This window comes from Crinia signifera, chromosome 1 (assembly GCF_055691185.1).
Source record: "Crinia signifera chromosome 1, ASM5569118v1, whole genome shotgun sequence".
NCBI classification, from domain to species: Eukaryota; Metazoa; Chordata; class Amphibia; order Anura; family Myobatrachidae; genus Crinia; species Crinia signifera.
In genome coordinates this window covers 325,259,326-325,279,715 of record NC_139217.1, presented here as the reverse complement: position 1 = coordinate 325,279,715, position 20,390 = coordinate 325,259,326, and the positions used below count along the sequence as shown (strand labels likewise).

Genomic DNA, 20,390 nt, shown 5'->3' with positions numbered 1-20,390 from the left:
ACAGGCACTCAAGACATTGAGATGGGGGTCATTGTCCAAATACTTCTGATTATGTGGCTGAATTGTTACTTCAACTAAACGACTCTAGTGTTTATCGATGCCTTTTAAAGGATCCTACCTTTGTCTTCAAATTGGAATTAGATATTCTACTCTCTGCCGCAGTATCGGAGGGGATCATTGATATTGAGATCACAGAAGCACTAGTTACAAAACATCCGATGGTGCCTTTTGATATATACAATTGCAAAGATATACAAGGACCTTAACAAAAACCCTGGACGTCCTATAATATCAGCTAGTGGGTCCCTGTTTGAATGTGTTTCCATCTATTTGGATTCTCTGCTTCAGCCTGTGGTGCAGGCACGTGACACTTATTTTTTGTAAATGACACAAAAAAAATTGCCCATGCGGCCAACTCTGTCGGAAAAACATAACGGGCATTTAAGGAGAGAGCTGCAGCCCATCGCTCTACAATCAAAGCTGCGCTGATTTCTGGCCACAGTGATCATCCTGTGGCCAGACATTTTTCACAAGCTAGGCATAAGTCTGGCAACTCTGCAACATCGGATCATTGTACATATCCCCATTATTAAATGGAGGGGTGACAGAGGTCTCTGCCTTTTACAAGCTGAAAGTCGGTGGATCTTTAGGCTCGACACACTGTCATCCAGAGTTCTAAATGAAAATCTTGGTTTAACTTGCTTTATTTGATTGCTTTCCTTGGTCCGTATATTGCTGTTGAAGTATATATGCATGTACACTGCTATAAGAAAGAAGTTTATTGGTTGCTGTAACACGACAAGGTTAATACATCCTGTGTGTGTGTGTGTATATATGTGTGTATAGATATATATATATATATATATATATACAGTATATATATATATATATATATATATATATCTATACACATGCATGCATTGATGCTAGGTTACCTAATGCTCTGTTTTAATTTGTCTGTCTTATCACATGGTTTTTTAGGGACATTGGGCCTGCACTTGTTTGTTTGGCTGAATGCCACCTTCCAAAAGATTGGAGCCTTGACTAGGAAGGGGGTGCCGGCCATACATACCTGTATATATATTAGGGCGGAGTGAAAAATTTAAATTAAGAAATTCAAAATCGGCTAGTGTAGAAAAGCTGTGACTTGACCTGAATAAGAAACGTGCAAAAGCATTTTGATCTGAGTCAACATCTTCTGTTCTGGCAAGAGGACTAAGTTTCACTTTTTAGGTGAAAATAACGAAACCTATGAAGATGCTCCAATCTAGTTAATAGTATGTCAGGATGTCTTAGAGTGGTTCATTAATATACTTTAGCATAGTAAAAAACAGTACGAGCTTGTCCTTGTGCAAAGTGACTGAATTTGGCGGTAGAAAAAATCCCTGATAATTGACCCAAAGTTGAATTTCTCAATTTCAATTTTTTCACTCCGCCCTAATATATATATATATATATATATATATATATGCACTGCAGATATAGCGTACCAATGTGCAAATAAGCGTCACAATCACCATTTTGCAATAGTAAATGTGCAGTACAGATCTAGTGTCCATAAAGTGCAGTGAGACGTGTCTGATTACATAGGTACTCGCCACCAAAACAACAGTTAGCGATTATATATTTATAATGCATTTCTTAGATAGTCAGATGGTATTGTTATTTATTTCTGTCAATACACATTATTAACATGGAGCCAAAATAAATTTCTGTATCTGTTAAAAATAATGGCTCAATTAATTTATATGTCAGAATCTTGTAGCTATGTGATGTTCCTTAATCTTGTTTCAGGTTCTTGGACGTTATGGAAGTATCGTCTAATGAAACCAAAATTGAGTTGTGGCTTAAAAATGTGTTAGTTCTAGCTTCCAAGCCGAAGTGATGAGAAAAGTCGGAGAAAAGTATATTTTCTATAGTAATTGCTGGAGAATTTACTAAACAGTATTTCACTTAAGCCGATTCTCCTGTATACCTTCAATACATAAAATGTTTTAATCTACATACAAAGTCTATTTTTTACTTTCCTTCATCAATCCTCAATCAATAAAGAGCAAAAATAATGATTGAATCTAATTATTTTATCTGATTATTCATTTGAATTATTTGTGTAAATTATGATAAATTAGATGTTCCCAGCGCTACCAGTTTTTTTTTTTTTTTCTCTTCTCTTGTGCTTTCCCCATTCTTTTTGTCTTCTTTCTCCTCTTCCTTCAGCGCTCTCTTACTGATCATCCCTCTGTGGGGGGAGAAGCATCAGCAGCATCTGGCTATTATTTTATAGAATGTATTTGATAGATTACTAGTTAGAATGTATTTGATAGATTACTAGGTTTGATACATCTCTCCCTATTGCTCTTATCAGCACTTTATTTTATTATCGATTATCCTTAGCGTTTTTTTCTTTTCATCTTTACTGTTGTACTGTGGATGTTCTCATCTGTGGACACTGTGTGTGTGGCCTGCAGATCCATGTATGTGTTTTCCTGTATTTTACACCAACCTTAAATTTTGGCTGTTGATAATGTTGTGATATAGCTAATTATCAGGAGCAGCAAACCAACTTTCATTACATGTCCATGATCGTGTGCTTGAAACTAGACAGATTGACAGACACAAAAATTAAACCCAATCGGTTGTTCTAAACACTTCCCATTCAGTACAGCCCAAATCACTGATCTATGTATTGCCCTAAGCTCCTTAAAGGAGTGTATGGTCTTACCTACATAACACAAGGGCATTTAACCAGGAGACAAATTAACTTTCCTAGCTATAATGTGGTGACATATTGGGCAATCCATGCACTCTTTCTCTGGATATGTGTAGTCATTGCCACATGTCCAATAAATCCAACTCTAAAGTTTCTTCCCTACTTAAGGCGCAATAAATTCTTGGTTCGTTTAAGGCCCTTTTTTACTCTGAATAATAGGCCATAGAGATCTAGTGTTTTTCTCATTAATATTATTAGATGTATTGAACCTCCGTGCCCAGTGAAGTTTATATATTGAATCTTTCTTAAAAGATTTCTCTAGGTATTCCACTCAACTTTTGTCTTGCTAGTTGTAAAGATTTGTCAGAATAGCCATGTTCTTTAAACTTATTAATCATAGCATCCAAATCTAAAACAACCTGTTCTCATCACTGGTAATTCTTTCATCATAATCCAAATCAACTTTTTCTCCTTCATCCACTAGGTGTCACTGGAGTTACTGGGGATAGAAGGCAATCACAGGGAGCATGGGCACTTTGAATATAAATTAGTGTGACCAACTCCTCCCCTTGTACTTCCCCTCCCAGTCTTAGATTGTGCCTGAATAGGAGCTGGTCACACTTGGCTCACTACTGGGCTTTTTTTTGTAATAATAGGGCTAAAGCAGCAAGATTTGCCTTTAAGGACAGGCAGATAGTTGCTGCTACTATCTGCCTGCGTTGCGGGAGTCTGCCAGAGGGAGCCGGCTGCTACTACGGTATTGCGCCCGGCTCCCTGGCTGAAGAGACCACGTCTCTGAAGATGAAACGGGCACCGCTCACACGAGGCATGTGCCACGATCCTCCCCCAGCCCCACCGCCGACGCCAGAGCCACAGCATTGTAAGTATTACCCTGCCTCCCTGTTAGAGCGGAGGTCAGGGAACACAAGCGGCAGTGCAGCAGAGGATTTATTTTTAAATCTGGGGCCATTATGGAGACAGAGCTGCCGGGCAGGGGGCGACGACACCGCGCGGTGCTCCCAGCAGCCCTGGCATTCCCCGGCATTACTGCATGTCATGGTGGCCATTTTCTTTGTACTTTGGCGCGCTGATCACGCTGCTGGAGGCTCCTTGTTGCGCTGTAGATCCCATCAAAGACTACAGCTGGGCGATTCCTTGTCTCCTGGTGACCGTCCTGCTGAAAGCTCTACCCGGTCTGTGAGTTACAGTGGGGTTTAGAGCTAGGTGAAGACAGTTTGGGCTGTTTTTCAAATAGGGCTATAGTGCTTACTGTATTATATGCCATAGCGCTGTTTAGGGACTGCGACAGCTCTATTCTTTCACTGTCTCTCCCTTCCAGTACTTCTGACTGGCAAATCTATACCTACGCTCTGTTTAAGTGTGGTAATACCTGTGTACATCATTGTTCGCAATGGCAGGGGGTAACTCCAAGAGAGTTGCTTGCGAGAAGTGTAATGCAAAATTGACACCTTCTACAGAGGGCTGTTAACCCCCTCTAGCACAGGCTCCTGTGAATACCCCTGTCTGGGCATCATAGCTTGCAGATGTCATGTCACAGTTATCTTTTGAGCTCTTAGCAGCTCAAAAAGATAGGGGACATCCAGAAACCAGCAGGCCTCTTCAGCCTCTGCTGTAGAAGGCTTAACAAAAGCTCTGGCCCAAGGGCCAGCGGAGGGCGCTGGTCCATCCTCTTCAAGGGCATTAAACCCCCCTCTTTTACAAAGAAAGAGGTTGCTTCCACAGTCTGTGGACTTAGGTGATTATAATGATATGCCTGATCTCGAGGAGGGTGAATTTGCTCCCCCAGAGGAGGAGGATGTTTTAGCGTTTGATAAGCAAGAACCTGAACAAGCATCTCAGGGCTTGGAGGATTTAATTGAGATGGTAAAGATAGCTTGTAATGTGACCGAGGGAACAGAGATTCCTGTCCATCCTTCTCTTTTTGGTAAGAAGCAAAAGCAATCTTCCACTTTTCCTCCGGCAGAGGAACTGGATGACCATGTGCTCCAAGCCTGGTGTCATCCAGACAAAAAATTTCAGATACCTTGCAGGTTTTTTCTAATTACCCCCTTTAACCTGAGGGCAGAAAGAAGGTTGAGATACCACCAATGGTTGACTCTTCTGTATCTTGACTGTCTAAAAAGACGGTCCTTCCGGTCCCAGGGGTCACCACCCTTAAGGACACCTTGGACTGTTAGTTAGAGGTAACCTTAAAGTATATTTTTTCTGCGGCTGGTGTTTTACAGCGTCCGGCTCAGGTCGGATGCTGGATGAATAAGGCAATGGGGGTATGGGCCTCACAGATTTCATCATAAGTTCGTGAGGGTTCTGACCTCAGATATTTGTATGGTTGCAGCCAGAGTTTCTGCACTCCATATCAGCTTGCAGAGCTCTTTGGCTACGCCAATGGCAAGCGGACACAGTGGGGGTTATTCTAGTTCACTCTTTCTGACAAATTCCTTCTTAGATGGACAAAACGATGTGCACTGCAGGTGGGGCAGATGTAACTTGTGCAGAGAGAATAAGATTTGGGTGGGGTTTTACTTCAAAGTGAGATCTATATTGCATTGTAAAAATAAAGCAGCCAGCATTTACCCTGCACAGAAACAAAATAACTCACCTCTGCACATTTTACATCTGCCCCACCTGCAGTGCACATGGTTTTGTCCATCTAAGAAGGAATTTGTCCGAGTAAACTAGAATAAGGCCCAGTGTCCAAACGAGCAGTGGAGGCTCTTGCCTTCAATGGTGATGTTCTATTCCGGCCTGAGCTTGATAAATGGATATCCCAAGCAATAGGAGGTAAGTCTCACTTTCTTCCCTCAGTAGCTTCACCATCTACTCACAGGACACCACAAAAGGCCTTCCTTTCGGTCCTTTCGTCCCACTAGCAGATTCAAAGGATGTTCCAGAGGCGGTGCTCCATCACATAGAGGTTCCAGAGGACGTGGAAGAGGCGCCTCTGCAACCAGCCAGGAACCCAAGTCCACTAAGCCCACTGCATGACGGTCTCCCATCTCCCAAGGTCGGGGCTCAACTAAAGTGATTCTGTAACACCTGGCTTCCATCTTGTCAGGACTCATGGGTAAGGGATCTTGTAGCTCAGGGCTACAAGATCAACGTACTCAGGGATACTACTCCAGTCTTTTCCTCGTGCCAAAGCCAGACGGCTCGGGGCGGACTATACTAAACCTAAAGGATTTGAACCCGTACCTACAATCAGTCAAATTCAAGATGGAGTCCCTGCAATCGGTGATACAGGGTTTGGAACAGGGAGAATTCCTGGTATCTCTCGATATCAGGGATGCGTACCTACACATCCCTATCTGGTCTGCTCACCAGGCCTTCCTTCCATTTGCGGCACAAAATCATCACTGGCAGTTCAAGGCCCTGCGGTTCGGTCTCTTGTCGGCACCCAGGGTCTTCACCAAGGTTATGGCAGTGATGATGGAGGTCCTCCGCTCTCAGGGTGTGACAATTATCCCTTATTTGGATGACCTTCTGCTGAAGAGCCGTTCGAGGGATATTCTGTTGTCCAATATCCTTCTCACACAGAAGACTAATTTCTCACGGGTGGATCCTGAACTTCGCAAAGTCCCAGCTCCAACTCTCTCAATGCCTTCTGTTCCTGGGGATGACTCAGGACACCCGCCAGATGAGGGTTTTACTTCCATCCAACAAGATTCAGTTCTTGCAGGCCCTGGTCCGGATGGTGCTATGACGTCGACAGGTATCAGTATATCTTTGTACCAGATTCCTAGGAAATATTATGGCCTCCTTCGAGGCAATTCAGTACGGTCGCTTCTACTCATGACCTTTCCAGTTGTCCCTCCTCCATCAGTGGTCGGATGTACACCTGCATATTCAGAAGAGGGTGACTATCACCTTGAGCATGTCTGTCTCTATTGTAGTGGCTCAACTCTGAAAATTTGCAGAAAGGCAAGAGGTTCGGAATCTGGGAGTGGAAACTCCTCATCACAGACGCCAGTCTTCGGGGTTGGGGAGCTGTTACTCTGGATCATCAGTTCCAGGGATTATGGACGAAACAAGAGAGCCTGCTCTTCACCAACGTGCTGGAACTCAGAGCGGTATAATATGCCCTCCTTAAGGAGCAACATCTTCTGCAAAACAGGGCCATCCGAGTCCAGTCCGACAACTCCACTGCCATCGCCTATATCAACAAACAGGGCGGCACTCAAAGCCGGGTGGCCATAAAGGAGGCTCAGGGGGTGGACACGCTGGTCGCGCCTTGGCCTTTTCAGTTTGTGTACCTTTTGCCTCCATTTCCATTGATACCTCAGGTATTACAATGCATACGGAGGGAGGGAGTCACAGCCCTTCTAATAGCGCTGGACTGGCCTCATCGCTCTTGGTACACCAACCTTGACGGCTCTGCTGGTCAATAAGCCATGGCCACTGCCTGTTCAAGAAGACCTCCTCAGTCAAGGACCCTTCATCTTTCCAGATTTAGGACGTTTTCATTTGACGGCATGGCTGCTGAAAGGTCCATCTTAAGGTGAGCAGGTATTCCAAGAGCAGTTATACCTACCATGATGAGGGCCAGAAAGGAAGTTACTTCAATGCACTACCACCGGATTTGGAGATCTTATGTGGCTTGGTGTATGGGGTTTCCACCACCCTGATCAAAAAGGCTAGACTTCTCCAGTTTCTACAGGCGGGTTTAAATTTTGGTTTAAAAATGAATTCCATGAAGGTTCAGGTCTCATCCCTCTCTATCTTTTTCCAAAAAGGGTTGGCCTTCATCCCAGAAGTACAAACTTTCTTCCAAGTGGTGCTGAGGTTACAACCTCCTATTCATCCACCTACGGCACCCTGGGACCTAGATTTGGTCCTCCAATTCTTACAATCGTCAGTGTTTGAACCATTAGAAGACGTGGACCTCCGTTACCTTACTTGGAAGGTGGTTCTTCTGTTGGCCCTGGCTTCGGCCACGTAAACCTACCCATTGTGGTCCCAGCTTCCTTGCAGGCTTCGCCAGAGGAAAAGACCTTGGATGTGGTTAGGGCCCTGTGCATCTATGTATCACGCACGGCCTCGCAAGCTTTCGCAAGTTGGATGTCTTGTTTGTCATCTATGACCCTGTACGTTGTGCGTGGCCAGCTTCCAAACAGACTCTTCTCAAATGGATTCGTCTGACAATTCGTCAGGCATTCATTGCTGGGTCTCAGACACCTCCTACTACCATAGGGGCGCACTCCACTAAATCAGTGGTTCCCTCATGGGCAGCCGCCTGTGGAGTTTCTCTCTACAGCTCTGCCGAGCTGCTACGGGGTCAGGTCGTCAAACCTTTGTCCGTTTCTATAGGTTTGATACCTTTGCGGCGCCAGCTTCACAGTTTGGCCGCTCTGTCTTAAGGGGTTCTCAGCGCTCTCCCGCCAGTTCTGGGACGTCCCCAGTGTAACTCCAGTGACACCTAGTGGATGAATGAGAAACAGGGATTTTGTACTTACCGTAAATCGTTTTCTCAGAGTCCACAGGTGTCACTGGACGCCCGCCTTGGCGCTGTTCTCCACCACAATACTTTCATGGTTAGGTTCCTCTCAGGTAACCTTGGAGTTTTCCCTTGTCAGGGTTCATAGTTATATGGTTATCATACCAATTGGTCTGTTTGACTCTGTATGTTATTGTTACTTCAGTGTTTTTCTCACTTTCTTTTTCTACTATACGTATTGAATGTTGTTATGTTGTGATTAACCACCTCTTCGGAAGTGTGAGTATCTTCCTGCTCCTTCCGGGCACAATCTTTGACTGCCTGGTAGGGCAAGTAGAAGGGGAGCAGTTAGTCACACTAATTTATATTTAAAGTGCCCATGCTCCTTGTGGTTGCCTTCTATCCCCAGTGTAACGCCAGTGACACCTGTGGACTTGGAAAAAAGGATTTACGGGAAGTACAAAATCCCTGTATTGGCCATGTATACTTGCATATACTAGGAATTTTTCTTGGATTGCTATGCAACAGCCAGAACAGGTACAGTTAAACAGTGACAGATATACAAACACATACAGGTATACGCTAGAAGTACACAGAAAAGAGGGGTTACTCCATGCGGAGTTGGTGCATGCTCGCACAACCTATTAGTTTAATTGTTCCCTGGTTCAAACAGGTTAGGTAGACCCCAGATTTTTATCAGATACGGTAGTGCTGTTCCCTACAGCAATGGGTACAGTATTTCAAGGCAAAAGAAGGAAAAAGCTGTCTGGGGGAACGCACTGAAAAAGTATTTTAAAATGTAACCTTTATTAATTTTACTTTTAATATTCCCTATTTCACAATAACAAGGGAAGAGTTCAGCTGTTTATGAACTCTTCCCTTGTAATTGTGAAATAGGGAATATTAAAAGTAAAATTAATAAAGGTTACATTTTAAAATACTTTTTCAGTGCGTTTCCCCAGACAGCTTTTTCCTTCTTTTGCCTTGAAATACGCTAGAAGTACCCTGGGGAATATAGATGCATGGAACACATACCCGCCGAGCTGCGCAGAGCCTAGGCATCCATCAGCGGCTCCACTGGTCGTTGCAGCAGCCCGGTAGGTAACAATATATCCCACAGGGAACACATACCCACCGAGCTGCACAGCGCCTGATTCTGATATGAACATAGAATAAGTGTAGTAGGAGACTATATTAATCCATATCAGCGATACACAGAATACAGTCGTTTCAGTCCCCTCTGGAGCCTTTTTTTTAGACCTATAAGGTGCTTCAGTGCTATAGTGCACTTTACAGCTCTTCGCTTCTGCATGGCATCCAGACAGGCTGAGCAGCTCTCCCTCCCAGTGCTATGCTCAGCCCTCCAGTATACAGAGACATGGGGGTGTGCTATAAGGCAAGGCCACAATAACTCTTGGCACGCCACCTTGGGACATGACAATGTTCCCTTTTTGTGCATGCACAGACTACTATACCCAGGGCTGTTTTTGAGCCCCTGTCAATCCCTGTGTCTGATGTTCTACAATTAATACTAGTCTGGCTTATGTGGCTTTGAAAAGTGGTTTCTGTCACATATGGTCTGGATTTTAGATGAAAGACGTACAATCTGCATGTAGTGGTTTATGATTGTTTGTGGTGAGGGTTCTTCCTTCCTGTCAGCATTTATTCTCCCTTTAACTTCAATCCATTCCTTATAATGAGTTTTCCAGATCTATATTGCTATATTATATAGGAAATTAATGCTTATAAATACTCGTATATGTTTCCTGTTAACAAAAATATTACAGGTCATAGTTGACATGTGGAGGGCGTCCAATTTTGTATTTTGTCCATGGATATAGGGCTTATTTAGAGGTGGGCACACAAGTGGAAAGCATATTTATCTATATGTGTATGTACACCAGATTCCAGGTGTGACGCAAATGTTGCATACACAAGAGAGAATATTGTCTTTACAGTGTTATAAATAAATGCCAGTGCTAAAAGTTCCATAGAAAATTAACTAAATACAAACACCAATACTAATTATATACAAACCTCTATTGTTTTCTCATTTAAAAATCATCAGGGACTCATTTCCTGCATTATTACAAAAGAACATGTTATTTAATATGCCTTAATGAAAAGAAAATATCTGGCTTTAATGAAATCCAGATCATTTCTGGCCCAGCACTTCATAACATCAGAAGTTGATACCACTTTATAGTTATGTCAAATGTGACAGAATGCCAGTGCTGGAATCCTGACTTTCTGGGACAGGTTAAGGTTAGGATGGGGAAGTGGAGGGATAGGTTTAGGCTGCAGAGATGAAGGGTTATGCTGCTTTCAGACCGCAAAACTGGCGTTGACCAGGTATTTTGGAACGTTTCTAAAAACGGGTCTGCCAGGTAAAACCCCTCTCACACCGCATCTCTTTATGAACCCCCCCACAAGTGACCCCATTTTGCAAACTACACCCCTCAGGGAATTCATCTAGGGGTATAGTGTACATTTCAAACCCCCAGGGGTTTCACCAATTTTGGTACAACTGGGCTGTGAAAATGAAAAATTACATTTTTTTACACAAAAATGCAGTTCTGGCTCAAAATTTTTCATTTTCAGAAGGTATGAAGGAGAAAAAGCACCCCAAAATCTGTGCCCCAATTTCTCCCGAGTACGGCAATGCCTCACATGTGACCAAAAAATACCATTTGGGTGCATGGCAGGACTCAGAAAGGAAGGAGTGATTTTTGGATTTTGCAGCTCAGATTCTGGTGGAATGTTGGTGGGTGCTATGTCGCATTAGCAAGACCCCCCAAGCACCAATACAGTGGAACCCCCCCCACAAGTGACCCCATTTTGCAAACTACACCCCTCAGGGAATTCATCTAGGGGTATAGTGTACATTTCAAACCCCCAGGGGTTTCACCAATTTTGATACAACTGGGCAGTGAAAATGAAAAATTACATTTTTTTACACAAAAATGCAGTTCTGGCTCAAAATTTTTCATTTTCAGAAGGTATGAAGGAGAAAAAGCACCCCAAAATCTGTGCCCCAATTTCTTCCGAGTACGGCAATGCCTCACATGTGACCAAAAAATACCATTTGGGTGCATGGCAGGACTCAGAAGGGAAGGAGTGATTTTTGGATTTTGCAGCTCAGATTCTGGTGGAATGTTGGTGGGTGCTATGTCGCATTAGCAAGACCCCCCAAGCACCAATACAGTGGAACCCCCCCACAAGTGACCCCATTTTGCAAACTACACCCCTCAGGGAATTCATCTAGGGGTATAGTGTACATTTCAAACCCCCAGGGGTTTCACCAATTTTGATACAACTGGGCTGTGCAAATGAAAAATTACATTTTTTACACAAAAATGCAGTTCTGGCTCAAAATTTTTCATTTTCACAAGGAATGAAGGAGACAAAGCACCCCAAAATCTGTGCCCCAATTTCTCCCCAGTACGGCAATGCCTCACATGTGACCAAAAAATAACATTTGGGTGCATGGCAGGACTCAGAAGGGAAGGAGTGATTTTTGGATTTTGCAGCTCAGATTCTGGTGGAATGTTGGTGGGTGCTATGTCGCATTAGCAAGACCCCCAAAGCACCAATACAGTGGAACCCCCCCACAAGTGACCCCATTTTGCAAACTACACCCCTCAGGGAATTCATCTAGGGGTATAGTGTACATTTCAAACCCCCAGGGGTTTCACCAATTTTGATACAACTGGGCAGTGAAAATGAAAAATTACATTTTTTACACAAAAATGCAGTTCTGGCTCAAAATTTTTCATTTTCACAAGGAATGAAGGAGACAAAGCACCCCAAAATCTGTGCCCCAATTTCTCCCCAGTACGGCAATGCCTCACATGTGACCAAAAAATACCATTTGGGTGCATGGCAGGACTCAGAAGGGAAGGAGTGATTTTTGGATTTTGCAGCTCAGATTCTGGTGGAATGTTGGTGGGTGCTATGTCGCATTAGCAAGACCCCCCAAGCACCAATACAGTGGAACCCCCCCACAAGTGACCCCATTTTGCAAACTACACCCCTCAGGGAATTCATCTAGGGGTATAGTGTACATTTCAAACCCCCAGGGGTTTCACCAATTTTGATACAACTGGGCAGTGAAAATGAAAAATTACATTTTTTTACACAAAAATGCAGGTCTGGCTCAAAATTTTTCATTTTCAGAAGGTATGAAGGAGAAAAAGCACCCCAAAATCTGTGCCCCAATTTCTCCCGAGTACGGCAATGCCTCATGTGTGACCAAAAAGTGGCAGGACTCAGAAGGGAAGGAGTGATTTTTGGATTTTGCAGCTCAGATTCTGGTGGAATGTTGGTGGGTGCTATGTCGCATTAGCAAGACCCCCCAAGCACCAATACAGTGGAACCCCCCCACAAGTGACCCCATTTTGCAAACTACACCCCTCAGGGAATTCATCTAGGGGTATAGTGTACATTTCAAACCCCCAGGGGTTTCACCAATTTTGATACAACTGGGCTGTGAAAATGAAAAATTACATTTTTTTACACAAAAATGCAGTTCTGGCTCAAAATTTTTCATTTTCAGAAGGTATGAAGGAGAAAAAGCACCCCAAAATCTGTGCCCCAATTTCTCCCGAGTACGGCAATGCCTCACATGTGACCGAAAAATACCAGTTGGGTGCATGGCAGGACTCAGAAGGGAAGGAGTGATTTTTGGATTTTGCGGCTCAGATTCTGGTGGAATGAATGGTGGGTGCTATGTGGCATTAGCAAGACCCCCGAAGCACGGTGAAATTATGAACCTAATAATCCATAGATGTGTGGTATATTTTAAAACACTCCTTTATACATAGGCCGGGTTTGTCGGGGCAAGTGTCACACTGGAAAATAGTTTGCTTTCTTATTCCCTTTTTATAGCAAACTTTGCACCTTTTTTGTGTCCTGCCCTTTTTTCCAGTGGAGGGGATTTCATCAGGAAAATGCTGCCCTGGTACAATACGGGGGCCAGTACTAGAAGTACTGGGGCCCTCTGCCTGCTGGTTCCCAAATATTAGGCCCTTTATGACTTCCTCTTGAAAGTGCATAAATGTCCCCCTCTGGCCGGTAGAACGGAATAGCACGTAAGCGTTATACAGTGCCATCTGGATGATATACACGGCCAGCTTCTTGTACCAGATTTTTGTTTTCCGCAGGGCACTGTACGGCTTCAGTACCTGATCTGAAAGATCCACTCCGCCCATGTACCTATTGTAATCCAGGATACAATTAGGTTTTGAGGTGTGGGTACTGGTACCTCGTACAGGGACGGAGGTGGTACTGTCTCCGTGAATTGTTGTCAGTATAAGGACATCCCTCTTGTCCTTATATTTGACCAACAACATATTTTCGGTGCATATTCCCCTGCTTTCACCCCTTCTCATTACTTGGGCAATGTGCGTTTTTGGGAGGCCTCTTTGGTTCTTGCGCACAGTACCGCAAGCTGCTGTACCTCTTGAACCAAGGGCCTTAAACAGGGGGATGCTAGTGTAAAAGTTATCCACATAGAGGTGATAACCTTTATCCAGGAAGGGGTGCACTAAATCCCAGACAATTTTTCCACTAACACCTACGAGGGAGGGGGGGCATTCTGACGGTTCAATTCTTGAATCCTTCCCTTCATATACCCTAAACATGTGGGTGTACCCTGAGGTGCTTTCACACAGCTTATACATTTTTATGCCATACCTTGCCCTCTTACTGGGAAGGTACTGGCGGAATTTAACCCTTCCTTTAAAATGTATAAGGGACTCGTCAATACAAATAAATTTTTCAGGGATGTACATCTCTGCAAATTTGGCACTGAAATGATCAATGACCGGCCTGACTTTGAATAGCCGGTCAAAGGTGGGATCATCTCTGGGTGGGCACTGTGCATTATCGTTGTAATGCAAAAATTTAAGGATCATCTCAAAACGAGTCCGAGTCATGGCCATACGGTAAAATGGGGTGCTGTACAGAACATCTGTACTCCAATATTGCCTAATTTCTGGCTTTTTTACTATGCCCATATGAAACACCAGACCCCAAAACGTCATCATCTCTACTGCATCTACAGGGGTCCACCTAGCAAATGATGACGTGGGGTTTTGAGCACTAAACTGCTGGGCATATAAATTTGTTTGGTCCACCATTAAATTTATAAAATCATCAGAGAAAAATAATTTGAAAAAGTCAATTTCTCTGAGACCTGTGGAATCAAATTGGATTCCTGGCATGGCCAAAAACTCAGGAACCTGGGGCTCAAAATTGTCTGGTGGTGGGGTCCATACGAGATCAATTATTGGGGGGGGGTCTCAGCTGCTCTACGGGGGCGTCTTTGAGGGGGTCCCTCATCACCAGAGGAGGAAGAGGAGCTTAAGACGAATCCTTCAAATTCCCCGCTTGCATCACTGGCTGTGTCAGAGTCAGAGGCAAGCATGGCATATGCCTCCTCCGCTGAATACATTCTTCTGGATGACTGGGATGACATTTGGGATGACATTTGGGATGACATTTGGGATGCCATTTTTATTTTTGTGTTACTGGTAGTGAAATGTTTCAACACGTGTATAGTGTAGGGGGGGGTACAAACTTTATTTCAACCCGGGGGGTATGTAGTGTGTAGTGTGTATGTAGTGCATAAAAAAAAAATACTTTATACAAAAAAAAAAAATTGAAGGGGTTAAAAAAAAAAAAATTGAAGGGGTTAAAAAAAAAAAATTTGAAGGGGTTAAAAAAAAAAATTGAAGGGGTTAAAAAAAAAAAAAAAAAAAGGTCCTGCGCCAAAAATTGAGCACAGATGTTGGTCAGTAACGTCCGTCACTGAACAGCGCTCAAAGGCAACAGGAATTTGATCAAAAAAAATAGATCAACCCTGTGCCGAAAAAGCTGATCAGTGATGTACGTCACTGATCAGCGCACAGTGGCCACAGGACACCCACAAAATCACAGTGTGTGTAAAAATTTTTTTTAAAAAAGACCCCACAGCACCCACAAAAAAAAAAAAGGTGATCAGTGATGCGACACTGATTACCAGTGAGGGGCAGCAGGTGCACAACCTTTGGTGCAACTGACAGTGCAACTGGCAGCAACTGACAGGTATATATAAAAAAAAAAAACCTCTGCACCCCCAAAAAGTTGCTGATCACCTCAGATATAGTGATCAGCACAAAAGGCGGGGGCAGCAGACACAAAATATATCACTCTCTATCACTCTCTGTCACTATCTCTCTCTATCTCTCTATCTCTCACTATCTATCACTCTATGACACTGCAGCAGCAGCACTGACAGTTATATATATGAAAAATAACCCCTGCACCCCCAAAAAGTTGCTGGGGGTGCACAAAAGGGGGGCAGCAGACACAAAATATAGCAGTCTCTATCACTCTCTGTCACTATCTCTCTCTATCTCTCTATCTCTCACTCTATGACACTGCAGCAGCAGCACTGACAGGTATATATATCTAAAAAAAAAAACCTGCGCCCCCAAAAAGTTGCTGATCAGTTAATTTATACTGATCAGCACAAAAGGGGGGGCAGCAGTCAGTTATATAAAAAATATATAGCACAATCTGTCACTATCTCTCTATCTCTCTCTATCTCTCTCTCTCTATCTCTCTCTATCTCTCTCTATCTCTCTATCTATAGCTCTATCACACTGCAGCAGCACAAAATATAGCACTCTCTGTCACTAGGCCTCTCTATCTCTCTCTATCTCTCTCTCTCTATCTCTCTATCTAATAACTCGCAGCAGCACAACACAGCACAGGATGTCACAAGAAGAAGCAAGATCCAGGCAGTGATCAGGTAAGTATTTAGAGGGGTTCTGGTCAGTATATCGCGGCAGCTGGGCACGGTGACCGCACTGCACGCAATTCCAGACCGGAATGGCGTCTGCAGTGCAGTCACCGTTAGTTTAAACCCCCCTCCATGGCTGTGATTGGTTCGTCGGTCCGACGAACCAATCACGGCCTTTGGGGGCGGGCGGGGTGAGGTGGGGTGACACCAGTGTCACCCTTACACCCCACGGTGATTGGTGCTGTACTTTACAGCACCAATCACCTCCGATCCCTGTGTCACCGGCGAACGTTATTCGCCGGTGACACAGAAAACGCTGTGAATGGCTGTTCACACTGAACAGCCAATCACAGCGATCGCCGACGGGGGGGCGGCATCGCAGCCCCCCCTGGGCATGCAGGGACATGTCTGCTGTCAGGGACAGCAGACATGTTTAAACTGTCACCGCGTCTATAGACGCGGTGACAGTTTAAAGCCATGACGTACATTTACGCCATGTGTCGGGAAGTACTTCCCGACCATGACGTAAATGTACGTCAAATGTCGGGAAGGGGTTAAACGGGATATTACCGTTTAAGTGCCGTATTTTGACACTCTGGACCTTTCAGACCGTACATATTACCGTTTTGAAACGGTAAAGAAACTGCAATATACCGTCTAATTTGTGCGGTCTGAAAGGGGCATTAGTGTCATGCATTGGGTAGAGGGGAGACAGGGAGAAGGGAAGTATACTACCTGCAGCCTATTGGGATTCTCAGCATCATAATGCTGCTGCGGTTGTCTGACTGTTGCATCCTGACTGCCGACCTCCCGTGTGTGGTCCTTCTTGTTGGTAGTGTCACAACAGTAGGGAAAAATAACCTTGAGTGATATTATATAAATCAACAAAACCGTACGTACTTATTCCAATCTACCCAGATACTAGATATCATAATGCATAAAACAAGGTTAATCACAGAGTGAGAAGATGGAAACTCTACTATTAGTAAAACCATAATCAATTACATGAACTCATGTTTGCAAGGAAAGGTGTCACTGACAATGGTCCTACATTTTCCAGTGCTGACTTTAGACAATTTGCTGATGTGTGGGAATTTGTCCATACTACTGTCAAGTCCCAACTATCCATGGTGAAATGGGTTGGTGGAAAGTTCAGTGAAAGATTTCTACAAAAGTCTTTTAAACTACAGCAGTACACATTTACAGAATGGACTTTCTCCTTCACAAATGCTAATGGGAAGTAAGCTTAGAGCAAATCTCCCAATACATGATGAACTGCTTTCATGACACCACTGCCATGTGGTGTCTCACCAGGTTCAATACTATCCCCCATGCTTTTTTGCAGTGTACGTGCTGCCACTAAGTGCAATAATTAGGCGTCATATATATGTGTAAGCCTGAATCTAGCCTGAATGTAGTACGGTATCATACCTCCCAACTGTCCCTATTCCTGCAGGAATGTCTGAGTTTTTGGGGATGTTCCCGCATGCCCGGGGCCGGCAGTGTCCTGCGGGGAGGGGGGGGGGGCTGTTGGACATCTCCCCTGTCAGTGAATAAACGCTGTGACGCCATGCCCCCACAGCATCAAAATGGGGGAAGCGAGTATAGGCCACACACCCTTTCCGGCTAGCCTCACCCCATCATTTTGGGCGCGCTCATTCGGGTGCGCCTGTGTCCCTCAGCCTGAAAGTTGGTAGGTATGCGGTATGCAGTGTGTTTGGAGCTGGAAACAGAATAGAAGAGCACAGCAGGGACTTCACATGCCTTTGTGTCCAAATAATTGGATGTACAAGCTTATGAGCAAAACACTGCCTGGGACAAGGAACTTCTAGTTATCAAGCTAGCCCTGCAGGAATGGCGCTATATTCTGAAGGGATTGAAATTCCCTAACCTACATGACCACGTTCATCTTAACTGTGACTACTTCAAATGTGTGTACGGATTATGATTGTGAAATGTCAACACTGTCAGTATGTTAGGACCATCATTTTGGCATGTGGGCTGTTAAGAGTTAGGCACTAGAAGAAAGGTTATGGGAAAAATACTTATTGGACCACTGTAGCATTGGAGGTCTGACCTGAAAGTGAGGGTCACATCACTGCTGGCAACTGGAATACGCAGATGGAGCTGCTGAAGCAGCCAGGAGAAGGTAAGTCACTGCTACAACACCAGGACAGTTTTGACATTCTCTAACATGTCTACATTTCATCACTGTCTACATGATGAACGCCAACATGGTCACTGTCAACATTATGAATATCAGCATTATGACTGTCGATATTCATTCCAAACCCACACATTGGATGCTAATTGTATAGCCCCCTTAAACATATCTTTTTATAATTACATCATCAGTATAATCATACACAACTTCTGACCAGTGACAGATATATATTGTTGCTGCTATTTCTCACATGCATACAGTGCAAACATATACGTTCTGCCCAGGATTTAATACAGACTCATATAGGAGTGATTTTTCACAAACAAAATAAATGAAATGTTATTCATGACAACAGTGTCTCATTCAGAGCTGTCTGTAGCTCTAATCGGCAAATGCACCAAATGTAGTAGATTTACTATAATTGTGTGCAGTGTTGGGTTAGGGCAGGAAGGGTCCATTGGGGAAATACAGATACTTAGTAGAAGAAATGTTATGGTTAAAAACGTACTGCCTCGCTGTATCATTGGAGGTCTGACCAGAAAGTGAGGGTCAGTTTGTCCACTATTGTGCTGCTTGTTCCCGTTTTTTTGTTCCCGTGTTGCATCTTTGCTTATAGTGATATAATACTTAAGATTTATGCTTTAGCATAGCTAAGTAGTAAACTCCATGGCTACTATTTTTCAAAAGTAGGCAAGTATGCTTATATTAGTTGGAGCAGCTAGGTTGGGGGCAGCCCGGTCACTTCACTATATACTACTTGGGAACCTCATGTCCCGCTCACATAGGGAGCAAAGACAGATTTTTTTTCCCTGGGCACTTGTGATTGTCCATAGTCAGAGAAGGGAGCGGAGAGTAGGAGGAGACCGGAAAAAAAGCTGTCTTACCTACTCTTCTCCCCTAGAAGGCTCATTACTAGAGACAGGATTATATGCAACAAAAAAAAGCTTCAAATATGCATGCAAATATGCATGAAAAATACTTAAAATATACATGAAATGTGTTAAAATATGCTAAATAATAAAAAAAGTTATTTTTAACTTATTTATTTAAAAATCAGCATACAATTAGTTGCAAATAAACCTCAAAAATAGGCCCATAGCATCTGCAAATGTCAGTATGCTGGCTGCTACAGCAGACTGCAGCGTCCAAAGCTCTTCTTGCATCAACTGCACGGACCCTCATCTCCAGCACCGATGGATCAAATGTCAGCATAGCGTGTGAGGCCGGCGCAGTGGAAGGCTTCCTCCCTGCGCCGCATACTCACTGTGACAGCATTTTCTCCGTGCCGCGTGATGTCACAACCCTTCTGCCCGTTGTCCTCTGCTGCAGAAGTCTGTCTCTTGGTGTAAAGTCGGCAAAGGTTCAGGAGCTTCGTAATGGCATCCGCCCTGACTGACTTTTATCAACATGGATTGGCAGCCTAGAGCAGTGTCCAGGGTTCCCCACTGTGCGCACATATTGCCCCAGCCAGGCAGCCTGCACACTCTACCACTACCTGGCCAGCAGCAGCAGGGCAAAGTGCTGTAACTCGCGTGTGGGAAGAGGGCTGTGCCTAAAATATGCACCATCACTAGATTTTAGGTAAAATATGCAATAATCAGTGAGAATGGGCAAAATATGCCTTTCTCTACTTATTACGCTATCCTGAGATGGCAAATGTTCACTGAGAAGTGAAATGGAAAGCTGAGCTTTCTTTGCTTCTATGAATCACTGTCCCCATATTCTCCATCAGTGGCACTGCTAGAGATATCTGAGATTTCTCTATGGTAACCCCTTTTGTGAATAAGAGGAAACAGTGACAATACCTGTTATCCCTGATAAAGGGATTTTCACTACTACAGAAATAGCCCACCCCAATTTTGATAAAGTTCCCTTATAATGTAAAGCATAACACCATAAATGCTGGAGCTATGATTCTATAGGGGAGATGTACCAAGCCTTTGAAAAAGATACAATGGAAAAGTTGAACCATGGCAACCAATCAGCTTATAGCTCTCATTTATATAGCATGGTATGTTAAATGACAGAGGTTAAATTTACTAAGATGGGAGTTCTATAGAAGATGGAATGTTGCTATGGTCAAACAATCAGAAGCTACTTCTTATTTATTTAGAACTTATAGAAGATAATACATAGAATCTGATTGGTTGCTATTGCAACATCCCATCTCCAATATAACTCCCATCTTAGTAATAAACCCCTTAGGAGCTGATTGGTTGCTTTTCTCCTTTTGATTCCTCTCTGAGTTTTATTCCTCACAAGGTGCAGTAACTTCCTG

At 43.7% G+C, this 20,390-nt stretch overlaps 1 protein-coding gene across 2 annotated transcripts in view; it reads left to right on the top strand.

Moving 5' to 3' along the window:
- Positions 1–2,076, top strand: part of LOC146080757 (putative methyltransferase DDB_G0268948) — a 41,356-nt gene extending 39,280 nt beyond the window's left edge. For both annotated transcript variants that reach the window (XM_083188400.1, XM_083188391.1), the window contains exon 8: positions 1,795–2,076. In XM_083188400.1, the coding sequence (XP_083044526.1) occupies positions 1,795–1,885 (91 nt within the window). In that variant the 3' untranslated portion in view covers positions 1,886–2,076. The remainder of the gene's footprint in view (positions 1–1,794) is intronic.
- Positions 2,077–20,390: the final 18,314 nt, after the last annotated feature.